Source organism: Mustela putorius, unplaced genomic scaffold (genome assembly GCF_011764305.1).
Source record: "Mustela putorius furo isolate JIRA1106 unplaced genomic scaffold, ASM1176430v1.1 tig00000242_pilon_pilon_pilon, whole genome shotgun sequence".
NCBI classification, from domain to species: domain Eukaryota; kingdom Metazoa; phylum Chordata; class Mammalia; order Carnivora; family Mustelidae; genus Mustela; species Mustela putorius.
This window is the reverse complement of record NW_025421325.1, coordinates 8,514,064-8,529,896: the sequence shown is the minus strand read 5'-3', so window position 1 is coordinate 8,529,896 and position 15,833 is coordinate 8,514,064. Positions and strand designations below refer to the sequence as shown.

Below are 15,833 nucleotides of genomic sequence, written 5' to 3'. Positions count from 1 at the left end.
GAAGACTGGGGAGGGTCCTGTGTGAGTACGCTGAGCAACACGCCTCAGGGGCCCTGTTGGCTGCTCCAAAGAGAGAGGTTGCACACTTTCCAGCTGAAACTGAGCGTCCAATCCTGGATTTGGACTCTAATAGCCCAGTCTGAGTTTTCCAGTAAGGCTTGGTAATGGCCTAAAAAGCTAATGACTTTGTTTTCTCGAGGCACCTGATGAATCCATGGGGGAGGGGCCGGGGGGCCGGGAGGTGGCTCTGGAGCTCTGTTTTCTGTGAGTTTGGGGATATCCAGCTTCCCAAAGTGTTCCCAGTAGTGTTTGCACATATCCGCGCTTCTTCCGTCGCAGGCCAGGTCCTCATTCATTCATTAGGCACCGCTGTGTGTGCAAGAGCCCCTGTGAGGACTGATGCCCGCCGGGAGGTATCTGCAAGGTCCGGCCGCCTCAGCCTGTGGCAGCCCCAGTTGCCATTCTTGGATGGGCTCTTTTTTTCAGGTGGAGCTTCAGTGAAAGTCGAGTTCCGGTGGGGAGCTCATTATGTCGTGAATATTGTATTCAGATTCTGGACTCCTCATACCTTTTTCATCTCTCGGCTGTTGCACTGATCTTCGCTGTTTTATTGGAAAAGCACATGGGAAGGGCAAGATCTGACTCGGATTTGCTACTTTTCCACTCTGATTGCCTCGAGAGATTAAATGAGGGCAGATGCTGAAGTGTTTGGGTTTTTTTTTTTTTTTTTTCTGAAATAAGAATTGAGATTATTTGTGGATTCCATTTTTTCTTGAGTCCTTCCTTTATTTGGCACAATATATACAATCTAAAATTTGCCATTTTAACCATTTTTAAATGTACAGCTTTAGTGGCATAGGTACATTCACAGTATTGTGAAACCATCACCACTGTTCGTCTCCAAAATTACTTTGTCTTCCCAAGCTGAAACTGTACTCACTGAACAGACTCCTTGGGTCTTGGGTACTCTCTCTCCCTGATACTTAGGCCTATGGAAACGTTCTTTAGCACATTGTCTGAAAGGAAAAAATGGGTCATAACAAGTGAAGTTGAGAGATTGGACTCCTCTCCCCACTCTTATTGTGACCATTTTGTTGAAAAACTGTATGACGACGACTTTGGTTTCTCTCCCATTCTTTGTCACTGACTTAGTGAGAACAATCTTCAGGAGGATCTTTTCGACCAGATCTTGGCTGGGAAGCTGGAGTTTCCAGCCCCCTACTGGGATAACATCACAGACTCAGCAAAGGTACCCATATGGGTTTGTTGCTGTGGGTTGCTTTCTGTCGACCGGCCCTCCTCTGTTGTGTGGGGCTTTTGCAGCTCTTGGGAGTGAGCTCCAGGTTTTGTCTTAAATTTTATTGTGTGTGTTTCTTCTTTAAGTTCATTTCACAGTATAGTCTCTGAAACTTTTTTAAAGATTTTTAAAAAATTAACATATAATGTATTAATTTGTTTCGGGGGTACAGGTCTGTGATTCATCAGTCTTACATAACACCCAGTGTTCATTATATCATGTGCCTCCCCAGTGTCCATCCCCCGGTTACACCCATCCCGCCCCCACCACTCCCCTCCAGCAACCCTCAGTTTGTTTCCTGAGATTACAATCTCTTGTGGTTTTTCTCCCTCTCTGGTTTCATCTTGTTTCATTTTTTTCCTCTCTTCCCCTATGATCCTGTCCCTTGTTTCTTAAATTCCACATATCAGTGAGAGCACATGATAATTGTCTTGAAACTCTTAAGCAAATTCTGAACGCTGGACTGGCTGTCTTCCCAGTTTGCCCTGCCACCCTCCTATGTTTCTCTAAGCCCTAAACATTCATTCTTTCATTTCTTTAAGAAATATATATTGGACAGCCATCAGAATGTGGGAACAAGACAAGCCAACTTGCCAAAAGGAACGATACTGTGGGTTTTAAATTGTGGAATGATGATAATCACCAGAACTTTTAGGAGAGAACATCTTGGTTTAATGTAGACCCAGGAGAGACCTTCTCTTTTTTTGTGCTGCTGCAGCCGTGTCTATGTAACTGCCTGGTAGACAGCAGAGGTGTAGGTGATAATAGCTTTGATGTTGAAATGGCTGAGCAGCTGTGTTGGCTGGTTCTTTGAAGTACATGGTGCAAACTCAGATCCCTGTTTATGCTGGAATCCCCCACGTCGACTCCTCTGTGGTCTTCTTTTTCCAGGAATTAATCAGTCAGATGCTTCAGGTAAACGTCGAAGCTCGGTGTACTGCGGGAGAAATCCTGAGCCACCCCTGGGTGTCAGTAAGTACCCACGTTCTCAGGGAAGGAACATCTGTAAGTTCTGTAACCATCGGTGTGCATGCCGAGCCCTGCCTCCAAGTCCCACGACAGATGAACGGGCTGTTTTCTCTCATGAGCAAGTAGTGTGCAGGTAGCTCTCTGCGAGAAAGCAGTTGGCATGAGGATCTCGGAGTATTTGGCCTTGGCAAGTTACTGTCCCTTTCTGGCCCTCACCTTCAACGTGTGCAAAATGAAAGAGTTGGTCGGAATGCTCTCTTCAGAGCCTTTCACCTTTTGCCTTCTGTGCTTCTGGGGTTTGAGAGATTTTAGGATTTGCCTGGGGACGAGTGTGTTTCAGACCCTGATTCCTACGTCTTTATGGCATGTGCTCACACGAGAGCCGCAGGACACCTCCTGCTGTGGGTAGGCAGGCTGAGACACAGCCCCTTCCTGCAGCTGGGTGGAGGGGGCATGATGTCGACCAGAAATCTTTTGGGGTGGGTGGTGCCTCTGGGTCTAGGGTAAATGTGATCCATGAAATGGTGCTGGTGGGAGAGTCTGCATTTTCTTTACTCCCAGAGGCTCTGAGAGAGTGTGGTTAATGTGTGTAGCCAAGGGCTTTGGACAGCTTGTTGGGGCGGGGTGGCTCCCTGGGCCCCTCCGCCATCTCTGTGGTCCCTCACATCCTGACATCAGGCTTTGGTCTCTTGGATCCTGCCAAGGGACTTGGGTCTCAACCCGATTGGCTGAGATTCCACATTTCTTTATGAGCAGCCGAGACTTACAAGTGACGGAATTCTTGATTAAAATAATAAACTTTTCATTAATATTGTTGTTACAGTGGGAGGGATCTATACTAAATTCTGTGGGATTTATGCTTTGTGGGGAGAGTCTCAGAAGCCTAAAGAGTGTCCTCTTTTGTGCTCTTGGAGACTGGTGCTCTCTCCTCAGCCTACTGTAGGCTTACGGAACAGAGCAGATGGCCTGGGGTCTTTCTGAGGACAGAGGACTGCTACACAGCAGTATTTTTAGAAGGTCATGTTCCCCTAACCCTGTGGTAAAGGTGGGCCCTCTCAGGAAGAGATGGTGGGGTGGGGGTGACTACTGAGGAAAACACAACTTAGGTCTGAGAGTCAGAAATCATCATATTTGATTCTTTTCTTTCCTGCAGGATGATGCCTCCCAGGAGAATAATATGCAAGCTGAAGTAACAGGTAAACTCAAACAGCACTTTAATAATGCGCTCCCCAAACAGAACAGCACCACCACCGGGGTCTCGGTTATCATGGTAAGTGGAAGGGCACCCTGTTCTGTTCTTGGAAAGCGGCAGTGTCTGGCCTGACTGCTCAGCTGACCTTGAGTCTTTAGAAGTGGATAGCCAAGGGCTTTTTCCCTTTCATGGAAGGTGGCACCTTCCATGTTCTTCTTTTCGCTTCAGGATTGGCTTGGCACATGGAGAGCCCCCATCTGGCTGACTCCTGGGCCTGGAGTCCTGGGGAGGGGTTTGTGCAGGACCAGCCAGGCCAGTCGGATGGGCCCGGGTGCCGAGGAGCCCCCGGCCTCTCCCTCCAGGCTCAGCGCCCTCCCTGGCCGCTGCTTCTGTTCTCATCCCTGTGTGGTCCGGAGAGGGGTTCCCAAGCCTGGGTGGGTTTACAGACTGAGGAGGTAACTCCCTGCCTATTCGAGGCTTCAGAAATACTCTGTGAGGTAGGAATTATTCTTTGGGACCCAGGATAAGAAACAGCTAAAGTTAAATCCCTTTAAGAAGTCAGTGTTGTGTGGCTTTTAGAAGTACAGAACAATGTAAAAAATATTAATTTTTTCAGGGTTAGATTTTACAAGAAGTCAGTAACAATGATCCCCATATTTTTTTAGGCCTTCCTTCTTTTCAAAGGTTTTTGAGGCAGTTTATCTAAATCCATAAACACAATAAATCAAAAGTGGCATTCAAGTAAGGGAAGTGACATTAAGGTACATTTAGTGAAAGGGAAAATAAAAAGAATAAAATTGAGCCAGAAGTGTTGTTAACTCGCTGAACCAAAACTGACCCCTTGCCGAGGCCGGGCCTTAAAGCCGGTTGTGAGCGTCTCCCACACTGTTGTGGTCCACTGTTGTGGGACCAGGCCCCGGTGTCAGGGGGTTGGGGGGTGAGCTCTGTTTTGCCCACACCCCTCACACGAGTGGCTTCAGACTTGGAATTTCTAAGGAGACAGGGGCCTGAGCTGTGAGCAGCTTGGCCATCCAATCACCTTGGGTGTTAGTGGATCCCCGGGGCCAGCTGGGCACCTGACAGCCAGTGATGGGCCATCACCGTAGTTCCAGCTTTCTAACTCGGGACAAGCCTGTCACCCTCTGGAAAGGTTGAGCTTGTTTTCTACCCGACTATAAGGAAAGCAGGGGCTTCTTCTCTGGCACATTGTAGTCTAGGAATGTTTGCTTAAGAAGATTCCGGATCCAGATAGAAGCTTGAGGGACCCTCCCCCCAGCCCCCACGCCGATGCTGTGAACAGAGAACCCTGTGGGATGTTTGGTAGTGCTTCTGGCACCTTAGCACCACTCGTGGTCTGTCCTGTGGCAGTCTTCCGGACATCCTGTAACTCCCTTATTCCACCCCTGCTAGAAAGCGTGCTCCCTCCCCGCTTCCCTTCCCCAGACAGAGCCTGAGCCTATGGGCTGGGTCTCTTGTTGTGGTGCAGGACTTTGGGGCACTCCGTGCCACCATCATGAGAAGAAGGCCTCTTGAGATGTGGTTTTCTTAGTGTTTTAGCAGTATTCTGCTGAAAGCCTGAGAAGGTCAGAGCTGTCACAGAATTACAGCTTAAACACTTGGAAAAGGACCATCTTGACTGACTCACCAGCAGGAGAGTATTTTCAGGTGGTTCCCCTATGAGAGCGAGCACTGATGGAGGGGACGGATGGCCTGTTACGGCCTGGTTGCATGCCACTGGAGGGCAGCCTCTGTGAAATTTAGAAAGAAATGAAACATTAAAAATTGGAACCATTGACGCATAATGAAAACCCTTAAGAAGAGTGTTTTTTAGAATCAAAATTTAATGACTATGTTAATTAAGCTTCATAGTCTCCTAGAGGAAGGACTTTTACAGGACCATGTCCGGGTTTAGGGGAATTTTACCGTCATTGCCTAGGTCATCTGTGGACTCGGGGCCCACCCAGGAGTCATGGTGGAAGGCCTGTGGCCCACCAAGGCTCTGGAATGATCCAGCCCTTTGTCTTGTGGTCCAGTGTAGGCTCCATTCTGGGTCATAATATTTAGAGCCTCTAAATAGCCTCTAAATAAACCTGTATCTTGGGGGTTACAAATGATAGGTTTCTACTTGCTGATGAAAGAGATCCCTAGTCACATTTCAAACCTCTGAGCTTTAACTGGTTGTGTGAATGATCAACCCCTTCTTATATCTGTAATTCCAGTGGTGACTGTGCAAGCTGCGTGTTTACATGTATGTTCAGTTGTCATTTTGAGCATGTTGGCAGGGGCCCGTCTAACCTCATGTTCCCTACACAACTCTGCAGGTTGTTAGCTCTGAGGAACTGCTGAGTGGCATTGTCACATTCAGTACCTACAGGAGAAATCAGTAAAGCTTGTCTCTGGAGGTACCAATTCTCAACGGCCAAAAAGCCGGCCTGTGAATTTTGGGCTCGTTCCCAAAAGCAGTGGCAAGAAGGCCCCCATGGGGATGTCATGCTAATCCTCACCCAAGCGAGGACCTGGCCTGGGGCATGGTTGTGTGGGGGCAGCTTGCGATGCTTCTGTGTTGTCTTCCTCATCCTCTTCACCACTACTCTGTGTCTGTGTGTCCTGCCCTTAGGAACAGTTTTAAATGGTTTTTATGGGAAAAATGGTGAACCACCAAGGATTCTCCCCAGTATTCATAATGAGAGTAGGGCGCTAACCTGGTTTCCTACAGATTCGAATAGTCATGAAAGTGGGTAACAGTGCCATGGGGCCGAATCCTCAGGTAACTGCTGTGTAACTTCCAGTCAGAACTGTCCTGCCTGCCTTCGCTCCTAGGCCTCTCCCGGCCCGAGCGCCCCACCCCATACCCCCGCGTCTGAGGCTCCTGTGAGAAAATGATAGGGTGACAACGTCAATAACAGCAGGGGGAAAAAGTAAAGCTGACGCTCTTGTCTGCATTTTATTTGACAGTTTGATTTGACAGTTTGAGACACACTTCAGAGTTTTGCCCTTTACCCAGTTGAGACTGTGGGGAGTCCTGAAGCAGAATTCTGGTATTCCACACGCTGTGCTTAATCAGAGCCTCTCCTAACTCACAGCCCCTCTTACATCTGCATGCTTGTCTCAAGACTTCTGACACTAGCGCCCGGCTCGTAGCTTCCTATGGGGCGGGTCTCCTGTACCTACCGACAGCCTTTCCAGGGAGCGTCACGGGCCCTTGGAAAACTTGAATTTAGAGTTTCACAGCTCGCCATGTTGCCTGCCATCCTAGGTGAAGAGCTGGCGAGCGGGTGGGAGGAGGACCCCGAGAGTTCTGCTCAGTGCTGCCTCTTATTGGGTGAACAAGCATCTTTGGGGGAACAACAGCATAGGACAAGTATTCTGCCAAGGCTTTTGTTCTCTTTCTCCAAGTACATTTCGAACAAAGATGCATCTTTATCAGTAGGACAGGTGTGGAGCCTTTGGGGTCAGAGAAGAGATTTCTGTTGGATGGGGTTTTGGTTTAAGACAGGCCTTTGGGTTTGAATAGCACGTGCATTTTCTTTGACTTGTCCTTAGGATCCTTAAAAAAGGACAGTGCCTTTGTAGGGCAGCCTCTTGGTTTTTCCCAGGGGCTCATCCCAGTCTCAGGGACGGGACGAGGCCATCTTGTGGCAGAAAAGGGAATTCTAAGAGACCTCCTTCCCGCTGCTGCTGGTTAGCCTCCTTGAGAAAGGATGAATTCACATGGCGTGGTCTCCCTACTCAAGGTCAAGATGTTCCTTTCAGGGGACATTTGGGGCTGATTGGGCTTAATTAAAGATAGACAAAACTGTTTCAATCGTGTTGCTTCTGTTTGAAGTAAGTCTAGTTTCTGTCCCCGCTTCTCTCCTCCCTTCTCCTGCCTCTCCCGCCGCCTGCATTGCTTCCCTCTGACTAGGTCCAAGGCAATGGTATGTACTAACTGCACTGCAATGCTTTGTTCTGCTGCACACATACATGGTCTCTTGACAGGAAGAGAAAAGGAGAAATAACTGTGGAATTGTTTTCTTCAACGCAGGAGGGAGTTTGTGCTAGGAAAAAGAAAGGGAATGCTGCCTCTCTCCAAGTTCAGTGTTCTTTCCCTGAGGTGCCGCCCAGCCTCCTCTCCTACAAGGAGCTTGGAAACTTGTTCCAGAGCCGTGCTAAGTGTCTGATTTGGCTTTTCCATAGTGACCTACTCTCCAGGTAATGGAAGTTGACCTTGGAAAGTACTGACTGTTAGCTTGAGCTCGGAAGGGCCCGTGGAGTGCCCTGAAGGCAGCCACGCAAGCCCGTTGTAGAAGACCCTGTGGTTTATTCCTGTGCCTTCCAGACCTTGTAGAATGCTCAAAGACTCCATATTACCTTTCCCCCCAGGGCAGTTAGATGACAGAACACCTCCTGATCCTTGGGCCTTTTAGGTAAAAGTGCCCAAGACCTGAAAGCACCTTTAGAAACCCAGTGAGGTGACAGCAGGCTGGGCTTCTCTGGAGAAGCAAGAAATGTTCAAACTGAGGCAAAGGATAACTTAAGTCTTGCCTCTCAGTCTAAGGTCAGAAAAGCAAGGTGATTCCTTCATGTTTATAGCCTTTTCTGTGCTCCTGGAGGAGTTGAGCAGATTAGAAACTTTGGGCATGGGGCACTTGGCTGGCTCAGCGTGGAGGGTATGACTCTTGATCTCAGGGTCGTGAGCTCAAGTGCCACCTTGGGCATGGAGTTTACTTAAAAAAAAAAAAAAAAAAGACAAAACAAAACCAACGTGGGCGTGTAACAAGATAAAACTGCCCAGGAGGAGAAAAGCAGGTCAGGTGATCATGGAAGATCTAAAATTGGGTAATGGTACACCATCACATTGCAGGCTTTTATAGATGAGGCATCCAGTTGGGTTGGAAGGGGGTTACTGATTTATATGACACGAGAGTCACTTTTCACCCTGGGAGGAAGAACTTGCCTTAGAAAAGCTTACTGTCAGGGCCTTAGCATTTGCAGAGGGTTTGCTTATTATCCTAGGATTCTTCTGGGCTCAAGATCTGGGCATGGGAAGAAGCACTCAGAACTCAGGCCAGCTCCAAGCCAGACAAGAATCGCCTCAGGCTGCCATCCAGGGCTGCCTGACGCTGAGCGGGGCGCCGAGGCCAAGCCTGGACGACTGCCCAGGGAGGGCTGTCCGCAGCCGTTGCTTTTCTCTCAGGCTTCTGTTGGAAGAGAAGTTTGATGTTATTTCTCCTCTTCTGCTCCCGAGTCCTGTGCATGCCCGCGTGTGCTCCTGTCGTGGTAGCTCTGACCCAGGCCCAGGCCGGGCTAATGTGTTGTCTCCGCTGCTTTCTCCTCAGAACACGGCTCTAGATAAGGAGGGGCAGATTTTCTGCAGCAAGCACTGTCAGGACAGCAGCCGACCTGGGATGGAGCTGACCTCTCCAGCCCCTCCCTCAGCTGAGGAGCCTCCTGTGTCCGTGCCGCCAGCCCCGGCCCCTGCCCCTCCGGAATCACCCACACCCCCCTGCCCCCCTGCCGCTGCGGGCTGTGAGCGGGCCGGGACCTGGCGCCGCCACCGTGACTGAGCCCCGGGCAGACGGGCTGGAGCCCGCCACACCGCTGGAAAGCCCCTCTTCTGCCCAGGCTGCCGCGTAGTCCACTCGCTGAAGAGGCTTTCTCCGCTGCCTGTCCTCCAGAAGGTTGCTGGCACCCCCAAGGCCGCCGGGAGCCAGGAGCTCTGTGCCAGGGGCTGGCTTCTTTCATACTCTGGGCTCTGCCCGCTAGTTCCTGGAGGGTCCTATGCAGTGTTAGCCTTGGTGACAGAAATTCAGAGAGGCTCATTTGAAGTTGATGGTTTTTTGTTTTTTGGGTTTTTTTTTTTTGGTTCAATGGACATTTTCAGTGTCACCAAGAGAATGTGCAACTTTTATCTGGGATTTAACGCATTTTTATAGAAACACTTTGGATGAACCAAGATCTCTCCCCTATTTAAGTAAACTCGGAGTGTTCCTTTTTTTCTTACGAGAACTTAGAACTGCATTTGTCCCTTTGCGGGTATCCTGTGAGAGGTGACATGGCTCCTTCCTCTGCTGATGGGGTTTGGAGGACTGGCTTTCTGATGGGAGAATTGAGCATCCAAGAGGACAGTCTGGTCACTGGACACTAATTCCAGACTTTGAGAAGTGCTTTCTGGTGCCTGAGGAAGCAGCCTACCATGTATAGCTTGGGGTGCTGGGCTTACCTGAGATGACACTGGATATTTATTTGTACACAGACCCCAGGGGAAAGTCATTTTGTTCCCTCAACTTGTGTGTTCTCCCGCTAACTCTTCCCCCATATGTATTAGGAAATGCTAACGAAGTTGTCCTTTGGCCTTTTTCATGAAAGGCTTGGCGCATGCAGCTTTCCCTGGGCCAAGGTGGCTGCTTCTCAGCAAGTCGGCTTCTAGAGAGCAGGCATCTGAGCAGCCACCAGAGTCTCCATCACCTGTTTGTCATCTGGAGCTGACCGGAAACAACTGAGGAAACCTGGGCCGAGGCCCAGGCAGGACTGGGGCAGGGAGGTGCTCCGCAGACATCCTCTGTTATTAACCTTCTGGAAGGCTGCTGGCAGTTTTTCCTTTTTTCCCACTACCCTGCCCTTTTTAATCATTGTACGTAATCAGTAGATTTGTTTTACCCACTCATCCCCTAAACTGGTGGGCCCTGTAGTTCATTCTAATTGTTAGACTTTTGCCTCTTACCAGTGTACCTAACCTGCAATAAACCCTTCTTGAGAAAAAATGCTGGGGGTGGGCAAAGGATTGTGTGGTGGTGTCTTGCGGGGGATGTGTGATCAGAGCACACCGCCTTGCCCCAGGATCTGGCAGATGTACCCTTGTCTGGTGAGGAGGGGAGAAGAGCACATGAAAATGCATCTTGGTCTAAGTGTATTTGGTAACAGGTGCAGAAACCCACAACAAAAGCTCAGGAATAAATAGGGATTATTAGCACACAGTGGAGGAATCCTGTGGAACCAACGGTAGGAAGGTCAGGCTCTATAGGAAATGGGGAGTCCGGGCAGCTGTTCCCGTGTCTCCTGTCACTGTCTCTGACTCAGAGGCTGTGTGGTCTCCTGTCGGCTGCTTTGGGTGCATCTCGGCTCCTGGTTTCTGTTCTCTCCTAACACCTGCTCACCTACCGCTCTGGTGTAGCCCGGTGCTGCTTCTGTCCCCAGCTTCTCGAGGCTGCCCAGCTGCAGGCCTAGAGACTATCTCCTTCAGCCCTGGATCGCTTCATTCACACTGGTGAAGGATTGAGACCATGTGCCTGTTCTCAGGTACGCGATGATTTCTCCCTGGGCTGGTGCTGGCTCATGATTCGATCCGGAGGCCAGTTATAAAACACAGATGGGCTTCCCAGGCCCACAGCTGCAGCAAGTACCAGCCTCAGGAGGAGGGCAGTTTCCCAAAAGCTGTGATGTACCGACCTAGACCCTTCTGCATGTCTCTGTCCTCACTGAGAAGTTCAAGAGCAAGCCTTTTCACAGCTTCCAGTGGAAATATTTTTGTTACTGGAAGGAAAGGCCTCATGTAAAGGAAAGAACACAGAAGTAGGGATGGAGCATGGCCTCTGGCAGTGATCAGAGTCTGAAATCCGAGCTCCTTCCAGGGACTGAAATCCAAAGGCATTTGCTAACAACTTAAGAATGTAATTGCCAAGGCAGCGGTCATGGTCGATAAGACGAAGGAGCATCTTCTGTTCTGCACATGTTCCCACCCTCTGCGTCCCCCTCACGTGGCCTGGGACTTGGGGGAGGAGGCCTGGAGACAGGAAGCGGTGTGAGCAGGTGTGACAGCTTGGCCTGGTGTTCCCTCTAGGATTCTCGTAATCCCACAGACACCTCGAGTGACGTGTGCTGGTAACGGAGCAAACCAAGCAGTGAGGTGACATGATCCAAGTCACAGGATCGGCAGGGGACAGAGTCACCAGGCAGCTTTATGTTCTTCCATCTCAGTGCTCTTTGGAGGTTCCTGTCCCCAGGGTGGGGGTGGGAAGCCAGGGGGAGGTGGCCAAGACCTGGATATAGTGGTCATCTGAGCAAGGATCCTTAATAAAGGCTCTGACTCTACAGGCAAGTTGTTCATTTACTTGTGTGCTTGGAAAACATCCATTGAGTTCTGTTCTCAGAACTCAGGTTAAATACAGGTATATAATTGCTAGGTTCCTCCACTCCTGCACGGTGAGAATAGCCTGTCCTCGTTGGGTGTTCATTCCCTTACTCCAGCCAGGGGATCTGCAGCTACAGAAACTGGCCTTTGAAGGGGTAGAAAAAGAGGAGCAGGGTGCCTGCCGGGCTCGACGTCTGGGCCATGAGTCAGGCCGGGTATCTCTTTTTTCAAAAGGCTTGCTGTAATATGGAAATACATGGAATATATGGATTGAAAACATTCGGCAAAACTCCCCCCAAATATCTTCATGGATATGACTGTGAAATGGGAGTTTGAAAACAGCGAGGACAGTTCAGCACAGACCGTGTGGAAAGAGAAAAGGGTGCCGATGTATGGTGCTGTGGAGAAAGTTCTAGAACAGTGTGCTGCCTCCTGGAAACGTGGTGTCAAGTTCCCATTTTCTGGTGCCACATTGAAAAGAAATGGGTGAAATTAATTTTGTAGTATATTTTATTTAACTCAGTGTCTTTACAGTATTATTTGAACATGCAACCAATGTTAACAAAATCTTGGACATCTTTTTTTTTAATCGTTGAAATCTACTGTGCATTGGCATTTACAGCATGTCTTTGCTTGGGATGGGCACATTGTGAGTGGTCGGAGCCCACGTAGCCACGCCGGCCACTGCAGCTCTAAAGAAAAACCACGGCTCTCCATCTTTGTTGCTCTTTTTTTGTTTTGTTTGTGCCTATGGTGTGAATGACGGTGTAGAAAGAATGCTTCTCCAGCCTTTACATGGGATGGGCTGATTTAAAATGACTCAGCAGGTTAGAATGCAGATCCAGACCCACAGTGTGAAGTCAGGGTGTGAAGGGCTGCGGTTCTGCTGACTGCGTCCTGGATGCATGGCAGCTCGTGGGAAAGATCGGGGTGCGGGGAGCTGCAGCGGTCAGCGCTCAGGAGGTGCCCCCAGAGCTCCTTGCATGTTAGCGTGACCTCACACTGCGCAAGGGCAAGGATGTGTGGAGCGTGGGCCAGGGAAGCCCAGTCTTCCCATGGGTGCAGATCTGTTCGATGGCCTCGAGGTGTGTGGTGCACATGAGGCAACAATCATCTGAGGGAGGGCAGCCAGGGTATGCGGGCTTTGAAGCCCTTGGCAGCCAAGGACTAGGGGGACATGTAAAGGCACTAGGGAAACGAGAGGCACATCCTTAGATGTCTTGGCTGGTTAAAGACTTGTTCCACAGCTGAGGGTGTAGACTCACTTCTGCTTACTCTGGATGGTGGTCGGAGGTTAGTAGGTAGGAGGCACAAAGGGTCAGGTGTGTGTGTAGAGTCTGAGACTCTTATTGAATGGCAGCCCAGTGACAGAATTAGCTGCTTTCTGAAGGAGTGACAGTCTAGTCCTTGGAAGCGCTTACCTGCTAAGGCATAACCACAGTTATTCACGGAGTACTTCATCCTGTATCATTTGGGCCACACAACGTCCCTGAGAGCAAGAGGTTAATGGCCGCATTCCACCAATGAGAAAACTCAGGAGGGTCAGGAGCTCATCCCGACTTCCTGGAGCTGGGACATGCTGCTCCTGGTTCCCAGGGAGGCTGTTCTTATACCTGTCCACTAGGTGGTCGGAGATGCTTTAGATGGGCCGTCTGTGTCCTAGGTAGAGGTGGGATGCGATGCTGGAGACACCTGGCAAAATGGTAGAAAACTGGGGATTGAGGAGGTCTGAGAGGTTATGGGGGCAGCGGGGAAGGGGGTGCCGGTTTCTGTTAGACAAAGAGAGTAGTTTCTCCAGAAGGAAGCTGGTGTGTGCATCTTAGTCTTGGCCAGCAGATGTGAAGTGGGCACTTTATGATAAAGCCTTGAACTCGAAGACGGCTGTGGGAAGGTGCTGCCCTCACTGAAGAACTGAGGGGAAGGAATGGGTGTATCTGGTACACAGCCATTTGCTTCTGCCCTGCCCTTTCCCAAACAGAACCCCCTCATTCGTCATTCGGGATGGTGTGGTTGGGAAGGTTTCAACCTGGTGGGCTAAGTTTATTGGGTTGTGAGGGTCGGGCATCTGTGCGGAGGATGAAGTTGGGTCTGGGGAATGTCTTTCAAATTGTCCAGATTCAAAGCTGCAAAGCAGCCAGTTGCTGCCTGCCAGGTATGAGGAAATAACAGCTTGCCCAGCACCCCCACCCCCAACTTTCGTTTGGCAAGGAAAAATATTCCTGAACTTGAGACAGGAATGTAATTCACTTCATGTTTCTGGCATATGACTGCCGAGGTGTCAGAATTCATAGGAACATTTGTGCACTGCCTTCTTCCCTTCTTGGAGAGCCTGGCTGTCTCCAGAAGACAGCTTGCCTAAAGGCCAGACCACGCTAAGTTTCATTAGAAAAATGTGATGTCCTTTGGTTTGAGCAATCTGCATTTTTGGTTCATAGCAGGGAAGGCTGGGAATGATGTCAGTGTCATTAGTAATAGGCTTGGGTTTTTAAATAGTGATCTTGTGACTTTGGGGGACCCAAAATGTGCATCATGGACTCAACTCTTTATATATAGATTTGATTCATGGGGAAAATATAAAAGCTGTTTTGCCCACATATCTGAGAGGAAATAAAAGAGACAAAAGAAAACTTAACAATTTTTTTTTTGTATTTTGTTACTGATTTGCTATATTATGGTGTTTTCCTTCCATTTTATAGTGTAGGAAGTTTTTAAAATTCTCAGCTTCCTTCTGCTACAAAAATGGGAGTTGTTAGGCTGGTTCCTCTCCTAGTTGAAGTAGAAAACTCTTCTTTCAGGTGCCTGGGTGGCTCAGTGGTTTAAAGCCTCTGCCTTCAGCTCAGGTCATGATCCAGGGTCCTGGGATCGAGACCCGAATCAGGCTCTCCGCTCAGCAGGGAGCCTGCTTCCCCCCCTCTCTTCTCTCTCTCTGCCTACTTGTGATCTCTGTCAAATAAATAAATAAAATCTTAAAAACAAAACAAAAAAAACACAACTCTTCTTTCCCCAGTAGTGGGGCAGAGAGAGCCAAGGAGAAATATTTGCTGATCCACAGTTTATGCAGGTTTTGAGATTCACGTCTCGTCCTCCTTGTTTCTTGTTTGTGAACACACTTTGGCCAAATGTGATGTCACATGATGAGGTGAGGCTGGGGGTTGGCTGCTACTATATGATCTGTAATGTACCCCAGGAACCGGCCAAGCTTCTCCACCAGTCTCAGTGGTAGGACTCTCCATCCCGTGTGCATGCAGAAGGAATCTGTGTCCTTTTGCACTGATGGAGGGCGAGCAGGGCAGTGCAGGAGAAGAACGAAACCAGGTCTATGATTTGTATGGCCAGGAGCTCTTGAAATCCTGTCCAGGAAAAAGCTATCAGGTACCTAGTGAAAATCTCTCCCCTAAAATCTACAAATGGTAGATTTGTTGTCTATCATTTTAATTCAGTTCTGTTTGCTGAAAAGGGTCTAAAGTGGAAGTGCTGTCTGGCTGAATGAGGGATTCCTGGCCATCTCCTGCAGACTTGACCCTCGCCAGCTTTGTTATCCCACTGGCCATCTGACAGTTCGGGGGGTGCACATGGCTTCGCGGTGTGTGTGTGTGTCTGTCTTTCGGCCACTGGCCCTCGGGCTCTGCTCCGCCGTTGGAGCTGAATGGAGAAGGGCAGCCTCAGGTTCCAAGCTACCTCATGTCCTACATGCAGCTTCTTAGCATTCCTGTGCAGGTCACTGTGAATCCTCTTGTCCTGTAGGCTGATCAGTAGAACTAAATGTTTCAGGGGACAAGATCATTCCTTTTATTGAATTAATGTATTAGAATATTTATTAATGGATGTCTGGTGTCCTCTGGGGAGTAAGATTCTCATCTGAGAGGGAGTCATCCATCAGCGTGTATCAGTGTGCCTGTCAAGTTTTCGTGTCCTATATGCGCTAAGCCCGTCTTTCTCCCAGAGATCCAGCGTGCTGTTTCTTGAATTACAGAGCCTCGAGGACTTGATTGGTGGCATTTCAGTAAGAATCGATACTATCAGGGAGGAAAATCTGAATTCCTTGAGGTGGTGCATTTTAAAACCAGCTGTAAATTACTGTATGTAGAGGGAACACAGCCCACTTCCAACCACAGCCACTTTCTGAGCGTGCCACCCCGCTTCCCATCTGCGCGGGTCATCCAGCTTAGTCCCAAACCACCGCGGCTTTGACTCTTTTCCCCTTATTGGTTTAAATTTATTTGAAGAAATGTTTGTGTGTGTGTGTGTGTGTGTGTGTGTGTGTG

The 15,833-nt window shown here is 49.2% G+C and overlaps 1 protein-coding gene across 9 annotated transcripts in view; it reads left to right on the top strand.

Annotated features, from left to right (window-relative positions):
* The window catches only part of DCLK2 (doublecortin like kinase 2), a 144,168-nt gene extending 135,085 nt beyond the window's left edge, over positions 1-9,083 (top strand). For 4 of the 9 annotated variants that reach the window (XM_004758034.3, XM_004758033.3, XM_004758037.3 and 1 more), the window contains 4 exons: positions 1,153-1,249; positions 2,189-2,269; positions 3,420-3,536; positions 8,777-9,083. In XM_004758034.3, the coding sequence (XP_004758091.1) occupies positions 1,153-1,249; positions 2,189-2,269; positions 3,420-3,536; positions 8,777-9,004 (523 nt within the window). In that variant the 3' untranslated portion in view covers positions 9,005-9,083. The other 5 variants (XM_004758042.3, XM_004758043.3, XR_199858.3 and 2 more) reach the window with 4 other exon arrangements.
* The last annotated feature ends 6,750 nt before the right edge of the window (positions 9,084-15,833 follow it).